Genomic DNA, 26,622 nt, shown 5'->3' on the forward strand with positions numbered 1-26,622 from the left:
CAGCACTATTACAGTTGCTTGTACAACACTATTATTGTCCTGTACAGCACTATTACAGTTGCTTGTACAGCACTATTATAGTGGCTTGTACAGCACTATTATAGTGGCTTGTACAGCACTACTATAGTTGCTTGTACAACACTATTATAGTTGCTTGTATAGCACTATTATAGTGTCCTGTACAGCACTATTATAGTTGCTTGTACAGCACTATTATAGTGGCTTGTACAGCACTATTATAGTTGCTTGTACAGCACTATTATAGTTGCTTGTACAGCACTATTATAGTGGCTTGTACAGCACTATTATAGTTGCTTGTACAGCACTATTATAGTTGCTTGTACAGCACTACTATAGTTGCTTGTACAACACTATTATAGTTGCTTGTATAGCACTATTATAGTGTCCTGTACAGCACTATTATAGTTGCTTGTACAGCACTATTATAGTTGCTTGTACAGCACTACTATAGTTGCTTGTACAGCACTATTATAGTTGCTTGTATAGCACTATTATAGTGTCCTGTACAGCACTATTATAGTTGCTTGTACAGCACTATTATAGTTGCTTGTACAGCACTATTATAGTTGCTTGTACAGCACTATTATAGTTGCTTGTACAGCACTATTATAGTTGCTTGTACAGCACTATTATAGTGGCTTGTACAGCACTATTATAGTTGCTTGTACAGCACTATTATAGTTGCTTGTACAGTGCTATTATAGTTGCTTGTACAGCACTATTATAGTTGCTTGTACAGCACTACTATAGTTGCTTGTACAGCACTATTATAGTTGCTTGTATAGCACTATTATAGTGGCTTGTACAGCACTATTACAGTTGCTTGTACAGCACTATTACAGTTGCTTGTACAGCACTATTATAGTGGCTTGTACAGCACTATTATAGACTTGTACAGCACTATTATAGTGGCTTGTACAGCACTATTATAGTGGCTTGTACAGCACTATTATAGTGGCTTGCACAGCACTATTATAGAGGCTTGTACAGCACTATTATAGTGGCTTGTACAGCACTATTATAGTGGCTTGTACAGCACTATTATAGTGGCTTGTACAGCACTATTATAGTGGCTTGTACAGCACTATTATAGTGGCTTGTACAGCACTATTATAGAGGCTGATTTTCTTAAAGCAGAGCTTCATCAAGTCAGTACAAGCAGTGCCATGAGACAACAGTAATTCATGTGTGGGAGGAACGATAAGCTAGAGGGCCATGAAACTAGAAACTAATACATGTATACAACCATTAAAGCCTGCACAACAAATTTGGGCTAGTTTTGTTTTCCAGTGAAAATAGTTGTATATCACATACATCTGCTGTGTATTACCAATGGTAAGATATAATGAGACTGGTAAACCCCAGGGCAAATAAATACAGTGGATGACCTTCCCTGTATCTAAGTCTAATGTGAACCTACAAGTCTGTAAGGAGTGCACACAAAGGTGCCCTTGGCTGTATGCTGTGCCTGTCTTCTAGGTCACTGCCATCTGTAGTAACCTTTCTATCATGCCATAAACAAAATAAAAACAACTATTTCTATAAAATGGACTAGAGTACAAAGAACAAAAAGGCACAATACTGTGACCAGAATACACAAATAACCTGCACATAGGAGAGCAGCGGCTTATGACGATGTTTTGGTCCAACTTGGACCATTTACAAAGTCTCACTAAGAGAAAAGAGGAGGAGCCAGTATATAGGCCAGTTGGCAGGGACGGGACAAGAGAGGTGGTAGTCGTAGCAGTGGTAATTGTAAGTCAGGTAGTGGAAGCAGTGGCAATGTAAAGTAGGGAGAGTAGTTGGTGGGACAACAATAAAAAGGGGGACTAGAGTATACAACTGACATATAGAAACTATACAGTTCTTTCTAGAAAGCCTCTTGTTATGTAGAGCATTTCAGGCAGCCTTAAAATTAACTTAGAATTAACAGACAATAAGACTAATATGCTAGGTTATTAGGATGTTATACTTTGACATATTTGACACATATATACTCTAACTCTTAGGAATCTGAAGCATGATATTTTGAATGCTTAAGTAACATAATCTTCAATACAAGGAAGAAAGAAGAGCGAGACACTTGTATAACATTTGAGAACCTTTATTGTGGAAACATTTCACCAACCAGTGGCTTCTTCAGTCTAATACAGAGATGAACGGTGGAAGATGAGGAGTTTGATGTAATCAGTCCCTCAAGATTGATCAAATGAACACATCAGCTCCAGGTTGAGGGACCGATTACCTCAAATTCCTCCTCATCTTCCATCGTTCATCTCTGTACTGGACTGAAGAAGCAATGCTGGTAAAATGCTTCCACAATAAAGATTCCAAAATGCTGCAAGCGTTTTGCTCTTCAACCTGTCGTTTTTTTAAACCAGTTACGTCATACCAAGAAGGATCGTCGAGCCAATCGCACACAAAAACTACAAATATGGAACTACCAACAGAAATAAGACATGACATATTAGCGAATTCACACAGAGGGGGACCTTTATAGAGCAACACCGTGATGACATTGAGAGGTTAGTGCCATGTGATGCTGTACATAGTGCCAAGTGGCACTAGCATGATCAAGCTTTACTTAAGTTTCATTTTACAATTCCTTGGATCAAGAGCTCTTCACCAGCATGAGGGTGCCTACACATGAAGGCAATTTGTGTTAATAATTCAGTTGAGAATTAAGTCTCAACTGAAATGGTACACAGCAATTTTACACAATACTAGCGACAAAACGATACAAAAATTTCTGCCGATACTGATATTATCAAAATTATCTGACGCCCACCAATAACAGTCAGTAGACCACCATCAAAGTTACGTGCTACCCATCAATACCAGTACCATCAAAGTTATGTGATACCCAGCAATACCAGTACCATTAAAATTATCTGATACCCAGCAATACCAATGCCGTTAAAATTATTTGATACCCAGCAATACCAGTATCATCAAAATTATCCAACACCTGGCAATACCAGTCCCATTAAAATTATTTGATACCCAGCAACATTAAATTCCACAGCCCCTACCACTACTTACACCATCAAACTTTCAAATACCCACTGCTGCCCATACTCTGGCACACCTCATATCAATGTCAATATTTGAAAAAGTATTGAGAACTGATACATGTATCCTTTTATGTCCAAGTGAGGACACACTAATACCTGCATAAAAACACATCTGGATACATAAATTAAAAGCTAATTCACTTTCATGGATGTTTTGTAATTCTCACATGGGGTTGAGGAGGAATTTGTTAAACGACCCACAACTAATTACTGCCGTAACTGGTTGGTTAATGCAATTTAAAGCCTACTGACTATATTTGGATTATTAAGACTGCACATAACCTTGTCACCAGCAGACAAAACATACTTTAATCCCAATGCACTCTTCGGTAAATAGGACAATGAAGCAAAAGGTGTTCAACTGTTAATGAAACTTGACTATGTACACAGAAGTAGAGAGCACCTCTCTAATGTGTTAGTATGACCAATAAACAAATGTGGAAGAACTGTCTTTTTGTTTGCTGAAGAGGTGACACAGCCAGCATTGAAGGCTAAGGCTGAAGGGATTTTTTTTTTTTTAACAAGTCGGCCGTCTCCCACCGAGGCAGGGTGACCCAAAAAGAAAGAAAATCCCCAAAAAGAAAATACTTTCATCATTCAACTCTATCACCTCACTCACACATAATCACTGTTTTTTGCAGAGGTGCTCAGAACACAACAGCTTAGAAGCATATACGTATAAAGATACACAACATATCCCTCCAAACCGTCAATATTCCGAACCCCTCCTTTAGAGTGCAGGCATTGTACTTCCCATTTCCAGGACTCAAGTCCGGATGTGAGGTGTCAAAATTCTGAATAGCTTGCTATGCACTCCCTGAGTCTGACTACATCAAAAGAGATATAAAGAGAGGTAATGCAGATGATGGCTGCAAGAAGTCCATACACCTCTGCTATAAAAGTAGACAAGCTAGAAAGTATATCTGTATTATACCTAAAAAAAAAAAAAAAATGCATATCCTACACCATGAGACTAAATAGTCTGTGTACACTGCAGTAGCTTGCCTGTGCAACTGAAAAATGGTCGAAAAAGATGGAGAACATATTCGTAACTGTAGTTTAAGATTTTGGAAATGGAGAGGTGGGGAATACTTGAATCATCGGTACAACCCGAGGAGGAATAGAAGAGAAATGATCTCTGTGAACATAAAATAGAGGCAGATCGAGAGAAGTAATTAAGGCCTGAAGACTAAGGTTAAAGGGAAAAGAAAAAGAAGGACAATGGTGGAAAGTGTTGGTGCGACTAATGTCAGTGATCAAACAATAGCTTGCACAATTACTGAAGTCATGAAAGTGAACAAAAAAGTATAGACAGCAGGTAGTCCAACAGTCCTGCAAGGAAGAAACATTCTACATAATGGCTTTCAACTGGGGACAATTGAAAGGCACCAAGACAGAGATGCATCCTTGATGGCTAGCATTAAACCTGGAGAACTGCTTCTAAAGCAAAGCAATACACATAATAAAGTCTTAATAGAACCAAGGCAGTACGAAAACACACACACACCTGTACCCCTCTAAGCGATATACGTATAACAAATTATACATTTATATACTATGCAATAATTGTGAACGAGTGACACAGTATGCAAAACAACCACAGGGGGGAATTGAATGATAGCTCTAGGCCTTTCATCCTGCAATCAACACATTAGGAGCTTGCAGTGCTGCAGAAATACAGTAGGAAATCCAGGAAGGTCCATTCATGTGAATGGTTCTCAGGACCAAAGTGATGCCCACTTACAGATGCTCGTTTGACAACCCTAACCAATACATGACCCCACCAAACAGGGGAGATCAATGCTAGATCAGATGACTGATTCAGTGGAGCCAGAACTGAACCTCCCGTCCAACTTCTGTCCTCTTACCAAAGAGGCATGTTTCCTCCTGCAAACTGCAGACCATCAGTCTACTTAACTTTCAGGCAAAAGAAAACAAGGAATTTACTGGTCACCATACACAACAAACACACAGGACAGTGTTTGCCTAGTTCTCTACATGCCAAGGCCAGCCTGAGGGAGCCGAAGCCTACCCAGTACAGCCATCATAACAAAGACTAATCCCTCCCCCAAACGTAAAGGACCTGCCATCAGGGTGAACGATAGGCATGAAAATACTAAGAACCCAGGTACACTGCAACAATAAATCAATGACGTGTAAGAAAACACTAAATTCTCAGGGTACACTGCAATAATAAGTTACGATACGAATTCTTCTCTAATACGTGTGTGCAATTTCCTCTGATGTGCTGATCCTCCTTTCCACTAGTAGTACTTTTTCTGGATTAATGATCTGTCAGGTTAACATACATATAAACCTGCATTTATACACTGTAAAATTATATGTCAATACAGAGTGTGCGTGTGGGGGGGGGAGGATGTGCATGTAGGGTATTCAATTCAGCATGTATGGTACACTCTACCCCAGAGCATTTTCCCAGAGCTGGAAAAAAAAAAAAAAAAGCTTGAAACATGACAAGAAAAGTTGACAAAGTACAACATACACTGTAACTTTTCATTATAGACTGTGTATAATAAGTACAGCTGCAGTAAGTGAACTGGACTTAAATTCCAAATTATATTAATGGGGAGGCACTAAACCCATAGGAGTAGGCAGCACCTGGGGCAAGTCAGGGTATCAGGTTTGAACTAAAGGAAGGGTAGCTCCAAACCCTTGGATCAAAAGCCATCTCCTTGAATGAAGGTGGATTAATAATCATTTAAAGCACAAAATTCATGGGAGTTGTACAGTTCCTGGGAAATGGGATGTAATTATGTCTGATCCAAGGGAGGAGATCTAATACTTTTTCATTAAGATACAGAACATATGGTGGAATAATATTGGCAGCCATGATGTCTAAAGAATTATATAAACAAAAAACTTTAAACCACATGAGTTTCTTAATGAAGACTAAAACATTTGTAAGAGAACCGCAGGACAAAAATTCTGAAGTGATAATGTTGGTAGAATTACCGACAATATGTAAAGTAAAAGGACACAAGTGCAACTAATGTGACATTAATGTGACAGGAGCTTTGTCAAGCTGTTACAAACAGTACATGGACACAGAGGGTATATATAGGCTAAGAGTGAGGTGCAATACTAGTGGTAGTAGTAGTAGTGATATAAGTTGTAGTAGTAGTAATACAATACTAGTAGTAGTAGTGATATAAGTTGTAGTAGTAGTAATACAATATGGTAGAACAATTGTATTACTACTACCACCACTAGTACTGCACCTCACACTGAGCCTATATATACCCTCTGCAGAGGACTGAGCTTGCTACCATCTGCAGCTCATAAGACTGCCATCTCCACGAGCCCCTCCTTTGGGGCGGGGCAGATGGCAGACCAGAGGCCTAGCTTCTCCCTACGAGCTCCGTGAGGGCGGGGAATGTGGCTAGGCCTGGGGACACTTGGTCCCAAAGATGAGGGGGTACTTGTACCTCCTCCCATGGGAGACTTAGGTCTCGAGACACTCCCCAGATAGGGAGCCAAGGCCGGGTCACCACTACTTGGAAAAGACCCGGGCCAGGAGAATACCGGCAAATAAAAAAAAAAAAAAAAAACCTCTGTGTCCATGAAATGTTTGGAACAGCTTGATAAAGCTCCTGGAGAGCAAAACGTTGCCACAATAAAAATGTCACATTAGTTGCACTTGTGTCCTTTTACTTTACAAAAATTCTGATGGGAAGAATTTGTAAGAGAACCTCAGGACAATCATTCTGATGGGAAGAATTTGTAAGAGAACCACAGGTCACAGCCTGGGGAGAGGGGGGGTAATATGCTTTCATCTAAGGAAAGCGAACCCAATTCCTTTGATCAAAAGACCTCCCCCCCACTTCTCTCTCTCTCCAGGGATATAATGGCAGAAATATTCACCAACATACTCAGCACAAATTTCTCTTCACCATCTAGTTTTCTTACTGATACACAATGCTGCCTAAAATTATATGCTAGAGCTTGAATTAAGTAGTACATAAGATTTAGCATTTGTCTGTCCAAAATGATATACATAAAAGGCTCTCTTCTGAACAGACAATTGTATCAAATTGTATTTGTATCATAACTATCAAAACTAATCAAACATACTGTGAACTTATCCAATGTAACTTCTATGTATGTTTCCTAAGAAAAAAAATATAATTTTCACGGTCAGAGGAACAGCAGCATCAAGACAGCCACACACACTAAGCTACAGCACCTATCTTATTACTGAATTAAATTATTCAACACTTACACCACATTACGTTTTAACTTGTATTCATGGGAGGTGATCAGGTTTTATCAGAAAGGCATGGCTCTAATAACCTGTATCAAGAACCCTTCACTGGCATGAAGATAGCCATACTGAAGGGTATTTTACCTTATTAGTGGATGCTAGTTATATTAGTGGCCCTTCTTTTCAACATTCTCCAAATGCTACTTTCTAATTTGGTTGTTAAGTGACAGCAGTAGCTGACAAACATTAGATTGGAATTATAATCGTGGGAAGTGCTAAACTCGTAGGGGTCACACAGTGCCTGGGGAATAGCAGGTAATCAAGTTTGATTCAAAGAAGAGGATAGACCCCAGTTCCCTGAATCAAGACATCTTCACCAACATCAAAGCACTCCCCCCTCCCTCCAAGTGACCTAACACCCGAGGGCCACACATACGAGGCTGAACTCGACCCTGGGAACAAATTTTTAACCCAATCCTGTACTCCCATAAGAAAATCCATTGCACTGTACTGTATTAGAACATAATACTGTATTCACAAAATACAATACAGTACAAAATCAAGGAAACGTGTACATATTGAAGCCCTATGATCCCATCACAAGTGATGCACAAGATTTATAACAAGCTTCAATCTTAATGTTACTACTCCTAAACTCAAAGATACTTACGCTACTCACCTGGGCTCACAATGTGAGCTTACACCTCATCTTTATAAGGTTTAGGGTCTTCCAGCTACCAGGTGTTGAGCTCCAACCAACCAACGTTCCCTAAAGTCGCAGAAGTCTCCACCGACTTGTGTATAGTATATCAACAGAACGTGTTAATATCAAACGAAATTCAGAGACTTCATTATAGTGCTTGCTGTTTATTTTTGTAGCACCTCTTGTGGCTTCATCTTGCTTTAATCATGCAGTCAAAAAGCTCGAGTAATTAACAGATAAAAATGTAAAGATGTCACACTTCTAAATCGCTCGCAAATCCCACATTTTGTAAATAGACAAGAAATGGTAGTTTGTGACTATTTTGATCCCAACACTGGAACCTTCCTCCTGTGCTGAGCAACAGTCCAGTGTAGGGATCAACACATTCACACTTTATATGTATACAGTAAATCCTCTTATAAAGCAATGCTACAGTGCAATTTAATGTGAATGGAATTGGAAACAATGCATCAAAAACTGCATAGTGTGCAAAATACCTTCTAAAATACATGTCGTGAATCTAAAAAAAAAAAAATAATAATAATAATAATAATAATAATAATAATAATAATAATAATAATAATGAGCAAAATTTGGATTGTATCCTCAGTAGATATGATAGATATGATTGGTCATCTGCTTGGAAGGCAAGAAGTGATGCTCTCCAGTCTCATGACTGGTCTTTCAACATGCTCTCAAGTGTCACACATTTCCGTAAAGACAATGCATCGTGCTGAAATAAACTCGTATATCCATTACACATTTCTCATTAACAAACATTTCCCAAAATTACATAAATTAAGCATTCATAAATTAATAACTTAACGCCAAATAAGAAATGAGGGGAACACATTATCGAGAATTCACAAAAGTTTATCGTATATTATTACAATTACACAAATTCAAGTGTACACATTCTCATGGCTTTAAAAGTGCTACATCTACTACTTGTACATCTGCAATTATTCCACATGATGGTGAGTGATAGTGTGAACAAGTATTTCAATTGAAAAGTTGCACTTGAGATGCACTATACAATGAGTGAAGCTGTGCCCTAGTCACTGCTCAAACATGTCTTTCACATTCTCATGATTACCAAAACCTTGTTGCTAGAGAAGACATAAAATGATGGAAGGTGTATGGGCAGGTATCCTGCTACCTGCTGACTCTTGATATATCATCAATAGAGCAATGATAGTCAGAGAGAGAGTGGATCAACAGAGCAGTAATAGTCAGAGAGATGGTGGATCAATAGAGCAGTGATAGCCTGAGATGGTGGATCAGCAAAGCAGTAATAGTGAGTGCTATTTCCCCTGCTCACTCTGGCTTTAGTTTGGCCAAAATATGTGGTGTGACAGATAAATTACAGTACATACCTTCTCTTTCACTCATAGATCATACATAATAAAAATTATAAAAGCACTTCAGATTTGTACTGAAGAGTTAGACATAAAAATTTGCCATGTTGCAAAATTGCTGGAAGCCAAAGCCAGAATTGGCGGTGCTCTGCACATATCCCAGACACAGCCTCACACAACACTGCATGAAAATACAGTACAGCTTCTCCTCACTTAGGGACGTACTCATTTACCGACAAAAGGTCATTTAACTTTTCTTCAAGCTCCAGCTCCTCAATATGTTCTAAATTCATGGTGTTTTTGCACTTGTCCGAATGAAGTTCACATTTTTTTAAAACTCAATTTATGACATTGTTGACCTTGAAGTGTTTACTTTCAGACTTACGACAGGCTCTCTGACCAGTATGTATACCTAAATAATATATATTAGAGCTGATTTCCTCTATTCTGTTTATTACAATATACAATACACTTTGTATAAACATTTAAAAGTATATTAAAAATGTTATAAATGGTGCAAAGGGGACATTAAAACAATATCAAAGATGGCTGACACAAACCCACTACCATTATAGTACATACAGTGGTACCTAGAGTTTCAGCCATAATTTGTTCCAGAAGGTTGTTCGAGTGCCATTACCAAACGAATTTCTTCCCATAAGGAATAATGTAAATTAGATTAGTCTGTTTCAGATCCCAAAAATACACTTACAATACACTTACATAATTGTTGGGAGCTGTACAAAACTCGGAGTACCACTGTACAGTGGACCCCCGCATACCGTACGCATCGCATAACGTTCAATCCGCATACCGCTCGCTTTTATCGCAAAAATTTTGCCTCGCATACCGCTCAAAAACCTGCTCACCACTCTTCGTCCGAGACGCGTCCAATGTGTGCCCTTAGCCAGCCTCACATGTGCCGCCGGTGGCATTGTTTACCAGCCAGCCTCCGCAGTAACATCCAAGCATACAATCGGAACATTTCGTATTATTACAGTGTTTTTGGTGATTTTATCTGCAAAATAAGTGACCATGGGCCCCAAGAAAGCTTCTAGTGCCAACCCTACAGCAATAAGGGTGAGAATTACTATAGAGATGAAGAAAAAGATCATTGATAAGTATGAAAGTGGAGTACGTGTCTCCGAGCTGGCCAGGTTGTATAATAAACCCCAATCAACCATCGCTATTGGTGGTACAGCTGCTGCTGCTGCTGTACCACCGTCAGCTGCTGCTGTAGTACCGTCTGCTGCTGCTGTAGCATCGTCTGCTGCTGCTGTAGCACTGTCAGCTGCTGCTGTAGTACCGTCTGCTGCTGCTGTACCACCGTCAGCTGCTGCTGCTGCTGCTGCTGCACTGTCAGCTGCTGCTGCTGCTGTACCACCATCAGCTGCTGCTGTAGTACCGTCTGCTGCTGCTGTAGCATCATCTGCTGCTGCTGTACCACCGTCAGCTGCTGCTGTAGTACCGTCTGCTGCTGCTGTAGCATCGTCTGCTGCTGCTGTAGCACTGTCAGCTGCTGCTGCTGCTGTAGCACCGTTGTTGGTGTGGCTTATTGAGAATACCAAGAAACAATTAACCCCAGAGGATTTTCCACCCAGGATAACCCAAAAAAGTCAGTGTCATCGAAGACTGTCTAACTTATTTCCATTGGGGTCCTTAATCTTGTCTCCCAGGATGCAACCCACACCAGTCGACTAACACCCAGGTGAACAGGGAAAAATGCCTGGAACTAGTGCTCATATTGGTGAATTTAAAGCCAGCAAAGGTTGGTTTGAGAGATTTAAGAATCGTAGTGACATACACAGTGTGATAAGGCTGTTCTGGAAGAAAATGCCAAACAGGACCTACAGTACTCAGGAGGAAAAGGCACTCCCAGGACACAGTGTCTCATCAGTCATTGCTGCATCTTCAATAAAGGTAAGTGTCATTTATTCTTCATTTAGTAGAGTAGTACATGCACAATATATATTGTGCATGTACTACTCTACTATTGTGCATGTATCCTTCTCTTTGTGTGTAGGAAAATGTATATTTCATGTGGTAAAATTTTTTTTTCATACTTTTGGGTGTCTTGCACGGATTAATTTGATTTCCATTATTTCTTATGGGGAAAATTCATTCGCATACCGATCATTTCACATAACAATGAGCCCTCTTGCACGGATTAAAGTCGCTATGCGGGGGTCCACTGTATACTCCTTGCTTAGTGACGAATTCGTTTACTGACATGGTCTTAGGAACGGAACTCCGTTGTTAAGTGAGGAGAGGCTGTATTACTCTTATTTTCTTGGTTATTATAAACGTCTGCAAATGTAGTTATTTTTTAAAACGTTTTTGTGACGAGTTCCTAGCTGAGTGGGACAATTCAGTAAGAAAATGTGGCTTTTATTTATTTTGATATTGGTTAGATACAGGCAAGATGCACTGAGTGTGTCACCTGAAAAACCTCACAACATCCAACACAACATAACAGGCTCACATTAATCCCCCTCCCCCCTATGTGAGATAAATTATACTGTAATAATTTATACTTAATAAAAAAATGCATTTGCAAGTTCAGATAAATCTGGAACATAATATTTTCCCATAAAGTGCCAAGTTTCAGAAACATCTACCTTGCATTATAGAAGTGCTGTCTTGCCAAAGGAAGCGTGGAAAGACAGACCCAGTGAGGACATTGCACGAGTTTGGATCTTATCGTTACCCCCTCCCCACCTTATCTCTAGATATTAACCACGGCACCAGAAAGGAAATACTAGTGATGCTAAAGGTACCAAAAATGAAAATCAAGTGTGAAACTGAAACATAACTACAATTTAATTACATATTCTTGTGCCATTTACCTCCCCTAGCTGTAGTTAAACAATCAATGAATATGTTGGCGAGTGATAATAGTCTGAAAACTTATCAAACGAGAAAGTTGTGTAGTGAAATTATGTTTACTATTGTGCAACTGCTGCTGTTGTTGGGGTGAACAAGAGAGGGTGTATAATTCAGTGGTACACACACACAGCCGAGTCAGTAACCAGGTTCCACCAAGCCTAAGAAATGGTAGGTGGTGGTGGCTGCTTCAGGTTTATATATAACTTCTATGGGGAACACATCAACTCTTCACACATGCACATCAAGAACCAGAACTTAGGATGATATAAAGTTTTTTTTTTTCTTTTTAGCTTACTTAAAAAAAAAATTATGCCCAAATATTTTTCACACTGAATAACATTAATAAGAACAGAGGGATGATTATCAAGAATGATATTCGTGCATTACTAAAAGATCTACTGTATATATACATGTATTATTTTTGGTGAATATTCCAATTCCTACAGTGGGATTCTCCCCTTAAGACAGGAGGAAGATCCCAGTGTAGGGATGGAAACATTCAGTTTTGCCTGTCCAGTTTAAAAATGTGGGTTTTATGAGTGAGCTCGAGTAATATTTACATAAATGACATAATCAATTTGTCATGGCCTGCACTTTATTTTTTTTTTTAATTCTCACCATTCCTCCTAATCAACCTATCAAAACAACTTCCAAGTCGAGGGTGAGAGACGACTATCAGGAAGGCCTTCAATACATTAAGTAAAGCTTTGATTTTGAACCTTAAATGCTTATTAAATGGTAGAATACATCAGTTCTTCCATGTAAAATGCTTCACAAGCAAACATAAAGAAAAAGAATATAAAAGCTCCATGATGTTACATGTAAAATAAAAGAAATAGCTGAGTAAGATATTCAAACCTGTAGTATCCTACCTCACTTATGTCCATTCCCACGTTGTCATAGTTAGTGCCAGGGTCAACATTTTTGCGTATCTGCAAGGAAAAAATGAAATGCATTCAACAAACATTGAATGTTTAAATATTACAGAGCTTGAGGGAATGATATACACATGAACCAAGCGAAATACAGAAGCCCTAATAAATTTCACACTCTCAAAATTAAAACTATCCCTACAAATTAACCATTTTAGGACTGCTGGTGTCTTTTTTTCTGTCTCATAAACATGCAAGATTTCAGGTACGTCTTGCTGCTTCTACATATACTACTAAAGTCATACTGTACTATATATGCATGTACACCTACCATCCAACTTACAACCGAGTTCGGTTCCGAGAAACCGGTCGTAAGTCGAAATGGTCGTAAGTTGAACTTTACTACTGAATATCAACAAAACATTTTTGTAATGACTATTTTATTGTTTTATTTTGGTATTTCATGTTTTACTTTACTTTTTGTTGTTAGTACTGTATTTTATACTGTAAGGTTTAGGATAAACACTGTGTACAACACAAACACTTGTTTATTTCCCAGAAATTTGGCATAAAAAACACGGTCGTAAGTCGAGTGGTCGTAAGTCGAGCAGGTCGTAAGTCGGATGGTAGGTGTACAAGCATATATATACACCCCTCTCTGGCTTATCTTATATTTTCTTAGTAGTTCTTGTTCTTGTTTATATCCTCTTATCTCCATAGGGAAGTGGAGCAGAATTCTTCCTCCGGAAGCCATGCGTGTCGTAAAATGCAAAGAACAAGGGGCTAGTAACCCCTTCTCCTGTATACATTACTAAATTTATAAAGAGAAACGTTTTTCTTTTTGAGCCACCCTGCTTTGGTGGGATACGGCCGGTGCGTTGAAAGAAAGAAGAATTCTTCGTAACTGCCAATATAGAATACAAATGTGAAACCACCACCATTTATATTTTTTAAACTGGTGAAATATATATACATATAGTATATATTAGAGCTGTCATCCTACCTTAAGTCTTTTCAAAGCCCTACTAAAGGTATACTAACACCTTCTCTTGGGTGCGACCACAACAGTCAGTCAGTACCCACGTACCTACTTAATGTTAGGTGAACAAGGGCAAAAGATGTAAAGGAAAATGTTCAACACTTGTAAGTGCCAGAATCAAATCTTGGTCCCTGAACCACATTCTTATTTACCATCATACTGTCCAGTTGGACAATCTTGGTCCCTTTGATATACCTTTAAAGAGTATTAAGAATTTATCTACTCTCTGAGCCCTGCCATAGGCCAGGCTCGTCTGGTGCTCGCCTGGTCAACCAGGCTGTTGCTGCTGGAGGCCCGCTTCCCCACATATCCATCACAGCCTGGTTGATCTGGCACCTGGAGAAGATACTTGTCTAGTTTCCTCTAAGGCTTCTGCACTGGTTCCAGCCGTGTTTCTGATATCTTCTGGTAAGATTTTTTTTCTTTTTTTTTATTAATTTGAACATAATACAGTGAAGTACAAAGGAATACAGTTATTTCAGTGCAACATGCCAAAGCCCCTTGTATGCAGAGCATTATGGGCAGGCTTAAATTAACTTAAGATTAACTAAGCAATGATATATTCAGTGGTAAAAACATTATTGTAAACAGATAACAATTTAGCACAAATGAGTATTACAAAGACAGGTCATATGGTCATTTACTGTGTTGCTGAGCATTCAGAAGAATGGAGTATTCTGTTAGGTAATGTAATTAAAAAATAAAGTTTGATTGGGTCACAGGTTAGACATTTATGAGATACAATAATGAGAAACATTTATGAGATACAATTACATGTATTCAGTATTTATTTAGTTGTGGGTGAGTAAGTGATTTTTGAGAAGAGACTTGAATTCCAGATTTTAGGGCCTTTAATGTGCATTGAGTTTTTGCATAGCGGGATAGGGGTAAATAAGTGAGTGATATTGGGCCAGGAGGGCTGACTGTGGAACATAGCACCGTATCTTCAATAGTATGCCTATGGTCTTGGAAATTTTTTTGGAAATTTGTTGTATATGTGTTTGAAATTTGAGTCTATTATCAAGGTAGATTCCTAAAAATTTTCCCTCCGTGAATTTTGTGATAGGTGATCCGTTTACCATTATGTTAAGAGGGACATCTGTAGCTCTGTTACCAAACTGAATGAAGTAAGTTTTGTGAATATTTAGAGTAAGTTTGTTAGTACTCATCCAGGTAGATATTTTCTGTAATTCGGTATTTACAGTATTGGCTAGCATGACTGGGCTCGGGTGAGAGTAGACATATGTAGTATCATCTGCAAATAGTGTGGGTTTGAGTAGTTGCGATGCATTTGGTAGGTCATTTATGTATATGAGAAAGAGAAGAGGGCCTAGGACACTTCCCTGAGACCCCGGATGTTGATACAGTGTTCCCTTATTGTCCTCACTGCACCCCTGCTCCTCACTGGGTTTATTTTACACTTCCTCCCATATCTCTCACTCCAGTATGTTGTTATGGTAGTGTGCAGATTTGGGACCAAGCCCTCGAGTACCTTCCAGGCATATATTATCATGTACCTCTCTCTCCTCCACTCCAATGAATACAAGTTCAGACTTGCAGGCATCCCTGAGCCATGTTCTTACTTACCATCATACTGTCCAGTAGGACAATCTTGGTCCCTGAGCCACATTCTTATTTACCATTATACTGTCCAGTAGAACAATTGAGACCAAAAATATTAAGTTATTCAGAGGGTAAACAAAAAGTTCAGTGTACAGTGGACTCCCGGCATTCGATGGCATCGGTATACGTTAAATCCGGTATACGATACATTTTAAAGCAAAAATTTTGCCTCGCCACTCGTTAAAAAACCCGCAACACGTGATTCATCCGGGACGCGTCCACATGTGGCCTGAACTGCCCCGTGCGTGCCAGTGTTTACAAGCCAGCCAGTGTGCTCACATCTAAGCATACATTCGGTACATTCCATATTATCACAGTGCTTTTGGCGCTTGTTTCTGCAAAATAAGTCACCATGGGCCCCAAGAAAGCTTCTTGTGTCAACCCTGTGGTAAAAAGGGTGAGAATTAGTATGGAAATTAAGAAAGATTTTGAAGGGTTTGGGGCTAACCCTGAGAAGCCTATGCCAGTTGTGGAATCCATTGTGCCTACTTCAAAAGTTAAGGAAATGTGTGCAAAGTGGGTTGAACTGCAAACCTTTATGGATGAAAATCACCCTAACACAGCTTTTGCAAGCCGTGCTGGTGACCATAACAATGACAATGTTGTGGCCCATTTTAGACAGATCTTAAAGGAACGGGAGGTACAGACCTCTATGGACAGATTTGTGCGACAGAGGTCCAGTGACTCTCAAGCTGGTCCTAGTGGCATTAAAAGAAGAAGGGAAGTAACCCCGGAAAAGGACTTGATACCTCAAGTCCTAATGGAAGGGGATTCCCCTTCTAAACATTAACAACTTTGACACTCTCCCCTCCTCCCATCCCATCAATCATCACCAGATCTTCATTAAAGGTAAGTGTCATGTATTCTATTGTTAGTAGAGTACTACTAACTGTGCAAGTCTTCTTCAGTTTGTGTGCATTAAACTTAACATTTCATGTGGTAAACCTTTTTTTTTTCATAGTTCTTTTGAGTGTCTTGCACGGATTAATTTGATTTCCATTATTTCTTGTGGGGGAAATTAATTAGCCTTCTATATTTTAGAAAGTAATACAAACTGTATTCTCTTCAAATTTTAATTTTAGAAAGTAATACAAAAGGATACTGAATGTACAAACCGACTAAATTCTACTTTCTGATGCTACACAGTTATACTGCTAAATTACAAAAAAATAATTGACCTCAAGTACTCCTGGTGTGGGGTAGTCGAAGCCACTCAATTTTAGGTGGAAAACTCGTGGCTGTTGTTCGTGTAAAACATTAAAAACTAACTACATGTACTTCTTGGACACTTAGAGTACTGGTACTACATATTAGCATTTATAATTAAGAAAATAGTACTGATAACAAGACTCTAGCTAGGTAGTAGGTCAGTAGACAGTAACCACCCAGGGAGGTACTACTGTCCTGTGATAGTAGCTGTGGAGAGGCTAGGTTATCTTCCATCAATAATTTTTTAAGTAGGCAGGGTGATAGTACCAGAGAACTACTCGTTCAAACTAATCAACATATACATGTATAGTGGTGCCTCAGAATATAAACATTTCGTTCCAGAAGGCTGTTTGAGTACAGATACCGAACGAATTTGTTCCCATAAGGAATAATGTAAATTAGATTAATCCGTTTCAGACCCCCAAAAATACACTTACAAAAACACTTACATAATTAGGCTTACATAACTGTTCGCGTTTTGAGCTGTTCATATCCCGAGGTACCACTGTACATCTGAACCAAATCATCAAGAGTTTATCCAGTTGTACAGTGCACCTATTGGTCCACCCACTATTCGAGTCTTGAAGCCTTTCACCCTCGTCTAGAATTTAACCAGCAGCAGTTACAACAAACATGATGGACTTAGAACTTATGGTACTCGTTACCCTTTCATCATGCTCTGTATCTTTCCAGTAAATCTGCAACTTGTCTCCTGCATTGTCAGTTAAATTGGATCATCATAACTGATGGTGTTACCCAGAGGTACACCAGCTGTCTAGCCCAGGCAATCAAAGGAAGCAGAAACATCCCTTTCTGTAACAATAGCATGCTTTAGGAAGATACATTAACAGACATAAGTTGAGAGCAAATTCTCTACTATCTTCAGGAATCCACATGCCCAATCGATGGCAAACTCAACTCTGCAACACAAAGCCATTCCAAGCTACATTTGGCAGTAATGCCATTTCTTCATTTCAAAGAAGTATCATCTTCCTTCCAATTTTCCAGTGATTTGAGCCTTCCAGTAAAACACTTCTGCAAAGTTGTCTTAGGTATCTTCTACTGTTTCACTGCATCTTCGTGATGCATCTCTAGAGGATACTGCAGCGTTGTGGTGGTCTTCATATATGTGCACTTCTTCCTGTAGACAAGGGAAACCATTCTGTATGACCAACCCTATGACATATAAAACAGATTTAATACTGAATGCATCATATAAGTAAGTACAGTGGAACCTCCATATGCGACCTTAATTCATTCCAGAAACTGTTCAAGTGCGGCTCCATTTGTGTATCGAACAAGTTCTTCCCAATCAATTTTCTGTATGAAATACTTATCCAGGTGAAATACAACATATAAAACAGAGCTAATATGTTGGGGGGGTGTGGCTAACAGTAACAGCCTGGATGATCAGGCCCTGATCCACCTCCACCTGGAGGCCTGGTTACAGACCAGGCCGTGGGGACATTGACCCCCGAAATCCTCTCCAGGTATATCCAAGTATATATAGTAACAATAATGATTTTTAATATTAATACACTGATGTATATATACATAACAAAACCTGAGGGAGACAGTACATTATTAATGCCATCACTCTGTGGAGGAACATCAGAAGCAGCCGAGGGATCTGGAAGAGGATGCTGAAGGGATGAGGAAGCACTGTGCTGGATGGTTTTTTTAATGTTTCTTCCAGTGTCATCTGCTTCAATAACAATGGTTTTTGTGGTAGCACTCTCTTCTTTATTTTATACACTGACATGATTTCTGGTTCTACATATTATGAATGCACGCTGCTCTAGTCCTTCAATAAGTCCATCACACATTTTCACAATGTTATCCATTGGCACCTTTTCCACTTTGTTAATTAAGGGGAGCTCCCCACGCACAGGCTTACCAAAAAAGCGAAAAAGTTAAAAAAATTAATTAAGCTTACAGAAGAATAGTTCAACAATCTAACATTATCTTGGGGTAAGTCTCATGTTTACACAATGTTCTACAACGAATCATAGTTGCTACATTTCTTGTGATGGACACCACAGTTAGTATGTCCCTGCACATGAAGTGAATTTTTGGCGTTTATCACCGCTAATCTTTAAATATTTAATACTGTGCCTTTTCATACTTTTTCAACCAGCTGCTGAATATTCACAGTTACCTTCAATATTCAGTTAATCATTACAGATTTCTGCCTGTTGCATGATCAGCATTCTGTTAAGTGGCATATGCTCGCTCCAGCGCTGACAAATCCATCAATTTACAATCAAGACCTTCATTTTTCCCTTCCTGCTTCAATACATGATCAAGATCTTCGTTTTCCCCTTATTGCAATGTTTTCTTATTTTCCATTAACTTTTGTTCATCACTTTCAGCAGAGAACTTTAACAAACTGTCCTTCTGTTTCTTTAAGTGGTAGATAGTGGTTGTTGCAACACCAAATTGTCACAACGCACAATTCACACTTCCATCGCTCTCAAGTTTTTCCAACAACTTGACTTTCTGCAATAAAGAGAAACATAAATGCTGCCTCTCATTCTTTTCACTATTACCCATAGACCTTTTTGACATTTTCAAAAATATGTTCACACCACAGAGCACAAAATGGGTGGCAATCATCGAGTATTTGCTGACTATAGTCGGTATTTTATACCCTTCATGTACAACGATGTATACCTTGACTTACATGATGTACAACTCTCTAATAATGTACATATATGTAACACATACATGATGTACAAGTCACAACAACAATGTACATATACATGATGTACAAGCCACAACAATGTACATGATGTACAAGCCACAACAATGTACATGATGTACAAGCCACAACAATGTACATGATGTACAGGCCACAACAATGTACATGATGTACAAGCCACAACAATGTACATGATGTACAAGCCACAACAATGTACATGATGTACAAGCCACAACAATGTACATGATGTACAAGCCACAACAATGTACATGATGTACAAGCCACAACAATGTACATGATGTACAAGCCACAACAATGTACATGATGTACAAGCCACAACAATGTACATGATGTACAAGCCACAACAATGTACACGATGTACAAGCCACAACAATGTACACGCCACAACAATGTACACGATGTACAAGCCACAACAATGTACATGTACAAGCCACAACAATGTACATGATGTACAAGCCACAACAATGTACATGATGTACAAGCCACAACATTGTACATGATGTACAAGCCACAACATTGTACATGATGTACAAGCCACAACAATGTACATGTACAAGCCACAACAATGTACATGATGTACAAGCCACAATGTACATGTACAAGCCACAACATTGTACATGATGTACAAGCCACAACATTGTACATGATGTACAAGCCACAACATTGTACATGATGTACAAGCCACAACAATGTACATAACATGATGTACAAGCCACAACAATGTACATAACATGATGTACAAGCCACAACAATGTGCATAACATGATGTACAAGCCACTAACAATGTACATAACATGATGTACACAATGTACACCACTAATAAAGAAGACAGGTACACACAGGAGAACAACGTACACGATGTACACACTGCACATGCCATTAACAGGGAGGACAGGTGTACACAGCACAATGTACACATGTACATGTAATTCACATATCACTAACAAGGGTACATATATACACAGCACAATGTACACATGTATACACATTAACAATGTACACACACAGGACAAAACAATGTACACAAAGAGCACACGCATCACTAACTAGGTACACACAGTGTACACACGTCACTAACAACATACACACAGTGTACACACATTACCAACAAGGTACACAGTGTACACGTCACCAACAAGGTACAGTGTACACACATCACTAACAAGGTACACACAGTGTACACACATCACTAACATACACACAGTGTACACACATTACCAACAAGATACACACAGTGTACACGTCACCAACAAGGTACACACAGTGTACACACATCACTAACAACGTACACACAGTGTACGTCACTAACAACATACACACAGTGTACACACATCACTAACAAGGTACACACAGTGTACACACGTCACTAACAAGGTAAACACAGTGTACACGTCACTAACATACACACAGTGTACACACGTCACTAACAAGGTACACACAGTGAACACACGTCACCAACAAGGTACACACAGTGTACACACGTCACCAACAAGGTACACACAGTGTAGACGTCACCAACAAGGTACACACAGTGTACACACATCACTAACAAGGTACACACAGTGTACACGTCACTAACAACATACACAGTGTACACACGTCACTAACAAGGTATACACAGTGTACACGTCACTAACAACATACACAGTGTACACACATCACTAAAGGTACACACAGTGTACACGTCACTAACAACATACACACAGTGTATACACATCACTAACAATATACACACAGTGTACACACACCACTAACATACACACAGTGTACACACATCACTAACATACACACAGTGTACACACGTCACTAACAACATACACAGTGTACACACATCACTAACAAGGTACACACAGTGTACACACATCACTAACAACATACACACAGTGTACACACATTACTAACAAGGTACACACAGTGTACACATTACTAACAAGGTACACACAGTGTACACACATCACTAACAAGGTACACACAGTGTACTCACATTACTAACAAGGTACACACAGTGTACGTCACTAACAACATACACACAGTGTACACACATCACTAACAAGGTACACACAGTGTACACACGTCACTAACAAGGTAAACACAGTGTACACGTCACTAACATACACACAGTGTACACACGTCACTAACAAGGTACACACAGTGAACACACGTCACCAACAAGGTACACACAGTGTACACACGTCACCAACAAGGTACACACAGTGTAGACGTCACCAACAAGGTACACACAGTGTACACACATCACTAACAAGGTACACACAGTGTACACGTCACTAACAACATACACAGTGTACACACGTCACTAACAAGGTATACACAGTGTACACGTCACTAACAACATACACAGTGTACACACATCACTAAAGGTACACACAGTGTACACGTCACTAACAACATACACAGTGTATACACATCACTAACAATATACACACACCACTAACATACACACAGTGTACACACATCACTAACATACACACAGTGTACACACGTCACTAACAACATACACAGTGTACACACATCACTAACAAGGTACACACAGTGTACACACATCACTAACATACACACAGTGTACACACATTACTAACAAGGTACACACAGTGTACACATTACTAACAAGGTACACACAGTGTACACACATCACTAACAAGGTACACACAGTGTACTCACATTACTAACAAGGTACACAGTGTACACATCACTAACAAGGTACAGTGTACACATTACTAACAAGGTACACACAGTGTACACATCACTAACAAGGTACAGTGTACACATTACTAACAAGGTACACACAGTGTACACATCACTAACAAGGTACAGTGTACACATCACTAACAAGGTACAGTGTACACATCACTAACAAGGTACACACAGTGTCCACACATCAACAAGGTACACACAGTGTACACACATCACCAACAAGGTACACACAGTGTACACACATCACCAACAAGGTACACACAGTGTACACACATCACCAACAATGTGTACACAGTGTACACACATCACCAACAATGTACACACAGTGTACACACATCACCAACAAGGTACACACAGTGTACACACATCACCAACAAGGTACACACAGTGTACACACATCACCAACAAGGTACAGTGTACACACATCACCAACAAGGTACACATAGTGTACACGCATCACCAACAAGGTACACACAGTGTACACGCATCACCAACAAGGTACACACATCACCAACAAGGTACACACATCACCAACAAGGTACACAGTGTACACACATCACCAACAAGGTACACATAGTGTACACGCATCACCAACAAGGTACACACAGTGTACACACATCACCAACAAGGTACACACAGTGTACACACATCAACAAGGTACACACATCACCAACAAGGTACACACATCACCAACAAGGTACACACATCACCAACAAGGTACACACAGTGTACACACATCAACAAGGTACACGCATCACCAACAAGGTACACACAGTGTACACACATCACCAACAAGGTACACACGGTGTACACACATCACCAAGGTACACACAGTGTACACACATCAACAAGGTACACAGTGTACACATCACTAACAAGGTACACACAGTGTACACACATCACCAACAAGGTACACAGTGTACACATCACTAACAAGGTACACACATCACCAACAAGGTACACAGTGTACACATCACTAACAAGGTACACACATCACCAACAAGGTACACACATCACCAACAAGGTACACACATCACCAACAAGGTACACACATCACCAACAAGGTACACACATCACCAACAAAGTACACACAGTGTACACACATCACCAACAAGGTACACACAGTGTATACACATCACCAACAAGGTACACACAGTGTACACACATCACCAACAAGGTACACACAGTGTACACACATCACCAACAAGGTACACACAGTGTACACACATCACCAACAAGGTACACACAGTGTACACACATCACCAACAAGGTACACACAGTGTACACACATCACCAACAAGGTACACACAGTGTACACACATCAACAAGGTACACACAGTGTACACACATCACCAACAAGGTACACACAGTGTACACACATCACCAACAAGGTACACACAGTGTACACACATCAACAAGGTACACAGTGTACACATCACTAACAAGGTACACACATCACCAACAAGGTACACACATCAACAAGGTACACAGTGTACACATCACTAACAAGGTACACACATCACTAACAAGGTACACACAGTGTACACACATCACTAACAAGGTACACACAGTGTACACACATCACCAACAAGGTACACAGTGTACACATCACTAACAAGGTACACGCATCACCAACAAGGTACACAGTGTACACATCACTAACAAGGTACACACATCACCAACAAGGTACACAGTGTACACATCACTAACAAGGTACACACATCACTAACAAGGTACACACATCACCAACAAGGTACAGTGTACACATCACTAACAAGGTACACACATCACTAACAAGGTACACACATCACTAACAAGGTACACACATCACCAACAAGGTACACACATCACCAACAAGGTACACACATCACCAACAAGGTACACACATCACCAACAAGGTACACACATCACCAACAAGGTACACACATCACCAACAAGGTACACACATCACCAACAAGGTACACACATCACTAACAAGGTACACACATCACCAACAAGGTACACACATCACTAACAAGGTACACACATCACCAACAAGGTACACACATCACTAACAAGGTACACACATCACCAACAAGGTACACACATCACCAACAAGGTACACACATCACTAACAAGGTACACAGTGTACACACATCACTAACAAGGTACACACATCACCAACAAGGTACACACATCACCAACAAGGTACACACATCACCAACAAGGTACACACATCACTAACAAGGTACACACATCACCAACAAGGTACACACATCACCAACAAGGTACACACATCACCAACAAGGTACACACATCACCAACAAGGTACACACATCACTAACAAGGTACACAGTGTACACACATCACTAACAAGGTACACACATCACTAACAAGGTACACACATCATTAACAAGGTACACACATCATTAACAAGGTACACACAGTGTACACACATCACTAACAAGGTACACACATCACTAACAAGGTACACACATCACAAACAAGGTACACACATCATTAACAAGGTACACAGTGTACACACATCACTAACAAGGTACACACATCACTAACAGTGTACACACATCACTAACAAGGTACACACATCACTAACAGTGTACACACATCACTAACAGTGTACACACATCACTAACAAGGTACACACATCACTAACAAGGTACACACATCACAAACAAGGTACACACATCATTAACAAGGTACACACATCATTAACAAGGTACACACATCACTAACAAGGTACACACATCACTAACAAGGTACACACATCACTAACAAGGTACACACATCACTAACAAGGTACACACATCACAAACAAGGTACACACATCATTAACAAGGTACACACATCATTAACAAGGTACACACAGTGTACACACATCACTAACAAGGTACACACATCACTAACAGTGTACACACATCACCAGTGTACACACATCAATAACAACATACACACAGTGTACACACGCCAGTAAGACAGGTGTACACAGGTGGTGTTACATACTTTATGTAGTGGTGGGTCGCTGGTAGGTTCATCATCGCTGGAGTAAGACTGTAAAGCGTTCATTGTACGTGATGTACACAGCTACCACCAACACCAACACTTAAAATGGCTGACCTCCCTCACTCCCTCCCTCACACTCACCAGGATCCCTCTCCCTCTTATTATCCTTTCTTACTAACTCCTCACAACCTCATTCTCCGTAATATGATTTACTGTATCCAAATTTTAGTAAAGGAAAAGTAGGTGTTGTTGTAATTTCTTAAATAATGGCTGGTAGATTGTTGAAATTCAGTGGGATGGGTCTCCCGGGTTTTATCTATGGGATCCCTTGTAACATTTCCTGTATATATATTTTGAAGTGTTTACAATTATAATGTAGCGAAAATACGTAAATTTCTTTTTTTTAACGGAATGTGCCATGAGATAATCAAGTTATTATATAATAATGATTTAAAGGCATATTGATGTAATAATTCACACCAACAAAAACTTCTTAACATACAATACAATACAATAAAATACAATACAATACAAGTTTTTTTTTCTACACGATACATCATTCATGTTGAAAGCCCTCCTGTAGGCCTATTGGCCCATACTAGACAATTCTAACTCACACCCACTCATGTACTTGTCTAAGCTATTTTTAAAGTGTTTGTTCCACTCATCCACAACTCTATTACCAAACTTCCCTATATCCTATATAAATCTAAATTTTCTGACTTTAACCCACTGAGTCCTGTCTTGGTTAAATATTTTCATCATGTTATTTATATCCCCATTATTTATTTCTGTCTTCCATTTATCCACCATCTATACTCCATCTATATTCCTCCTTCATTAGTATGTAGATGGGAGTGGTTGGGCTCGAGAAAGACCTTCCTAGTATGGGCCAGTAAGCCTGCAACAGTGCTCCACCATTCTTATCATATCAGGACTCCTGTTATTTATACTTCTCGATATGAAGCCAAGAATTCTATCAGCATTAATGCGAGGTTTTATGCACTGTTGATGGGCCGGACACTGACTCCAGGCTGAGGGACTGATTACCTCAGACTTCTCCGTATTGGACTGAGGAAGCCACTCTGGCGAAACTTTTCCACAGATCCAAAAATGTTGCACAAGTGTAGATTATCTAAATCATTGACCTCACTGTTGTCCTGGCTTAAGATTTCTGCCAA

The 26,622-nt window shown here is 39.5% G+C and overlaps 1 protein-coding gene across 8 annotated transcripts in view; it reads right to left on the reverse strand.

The window, feature by feature from the left end:
• Positions 1-25,591, reverse strand: part of LOC128694175 (arginine/serine-rich coiled-coil protein 2) — a 203,568-nt gene extending 177,977 nt beyond the window's left edge. For all 8 annotated transcript variants that reach the window (XM_070093825.1, XM_070093822.1, XM_070093826.1 and 5 more), the window contains exons 1-2: positions 25,442-25,591; positions 13,137-13,196 (exon numbers count right to left, since the gene is read on the reverse strand). In XM_070093825.1, the coding sequence (XP_069949926.1) occupies positions 13,137-13,196; positions 25,442-25,504 (123 nt within the window). In that variant the 5' untranslated portion in view covers positions 25,505-25,591. The remainder of the gene's footprint in view (positions 1-13,136; positions 13,197-25,441) is intronic.
• Positions 25,592-26,622: the final 1,031 nt, after the last annotated feature.

Source organism: Cherax quadricarinatus, chromosome 43, assembly GCF_038502225.1.
Source record: "Cherax quadricarinatus isolate ZL_2023a chromosome 43, ASM3850222v1, whole genome shotgun sequence".
Lineage (NCBI taxonomy): Eukaryota > Metazoa > Arthropoda > Malacostraca > Decapoda > Parastacidae > Cherax > Cherax quadricarinatus.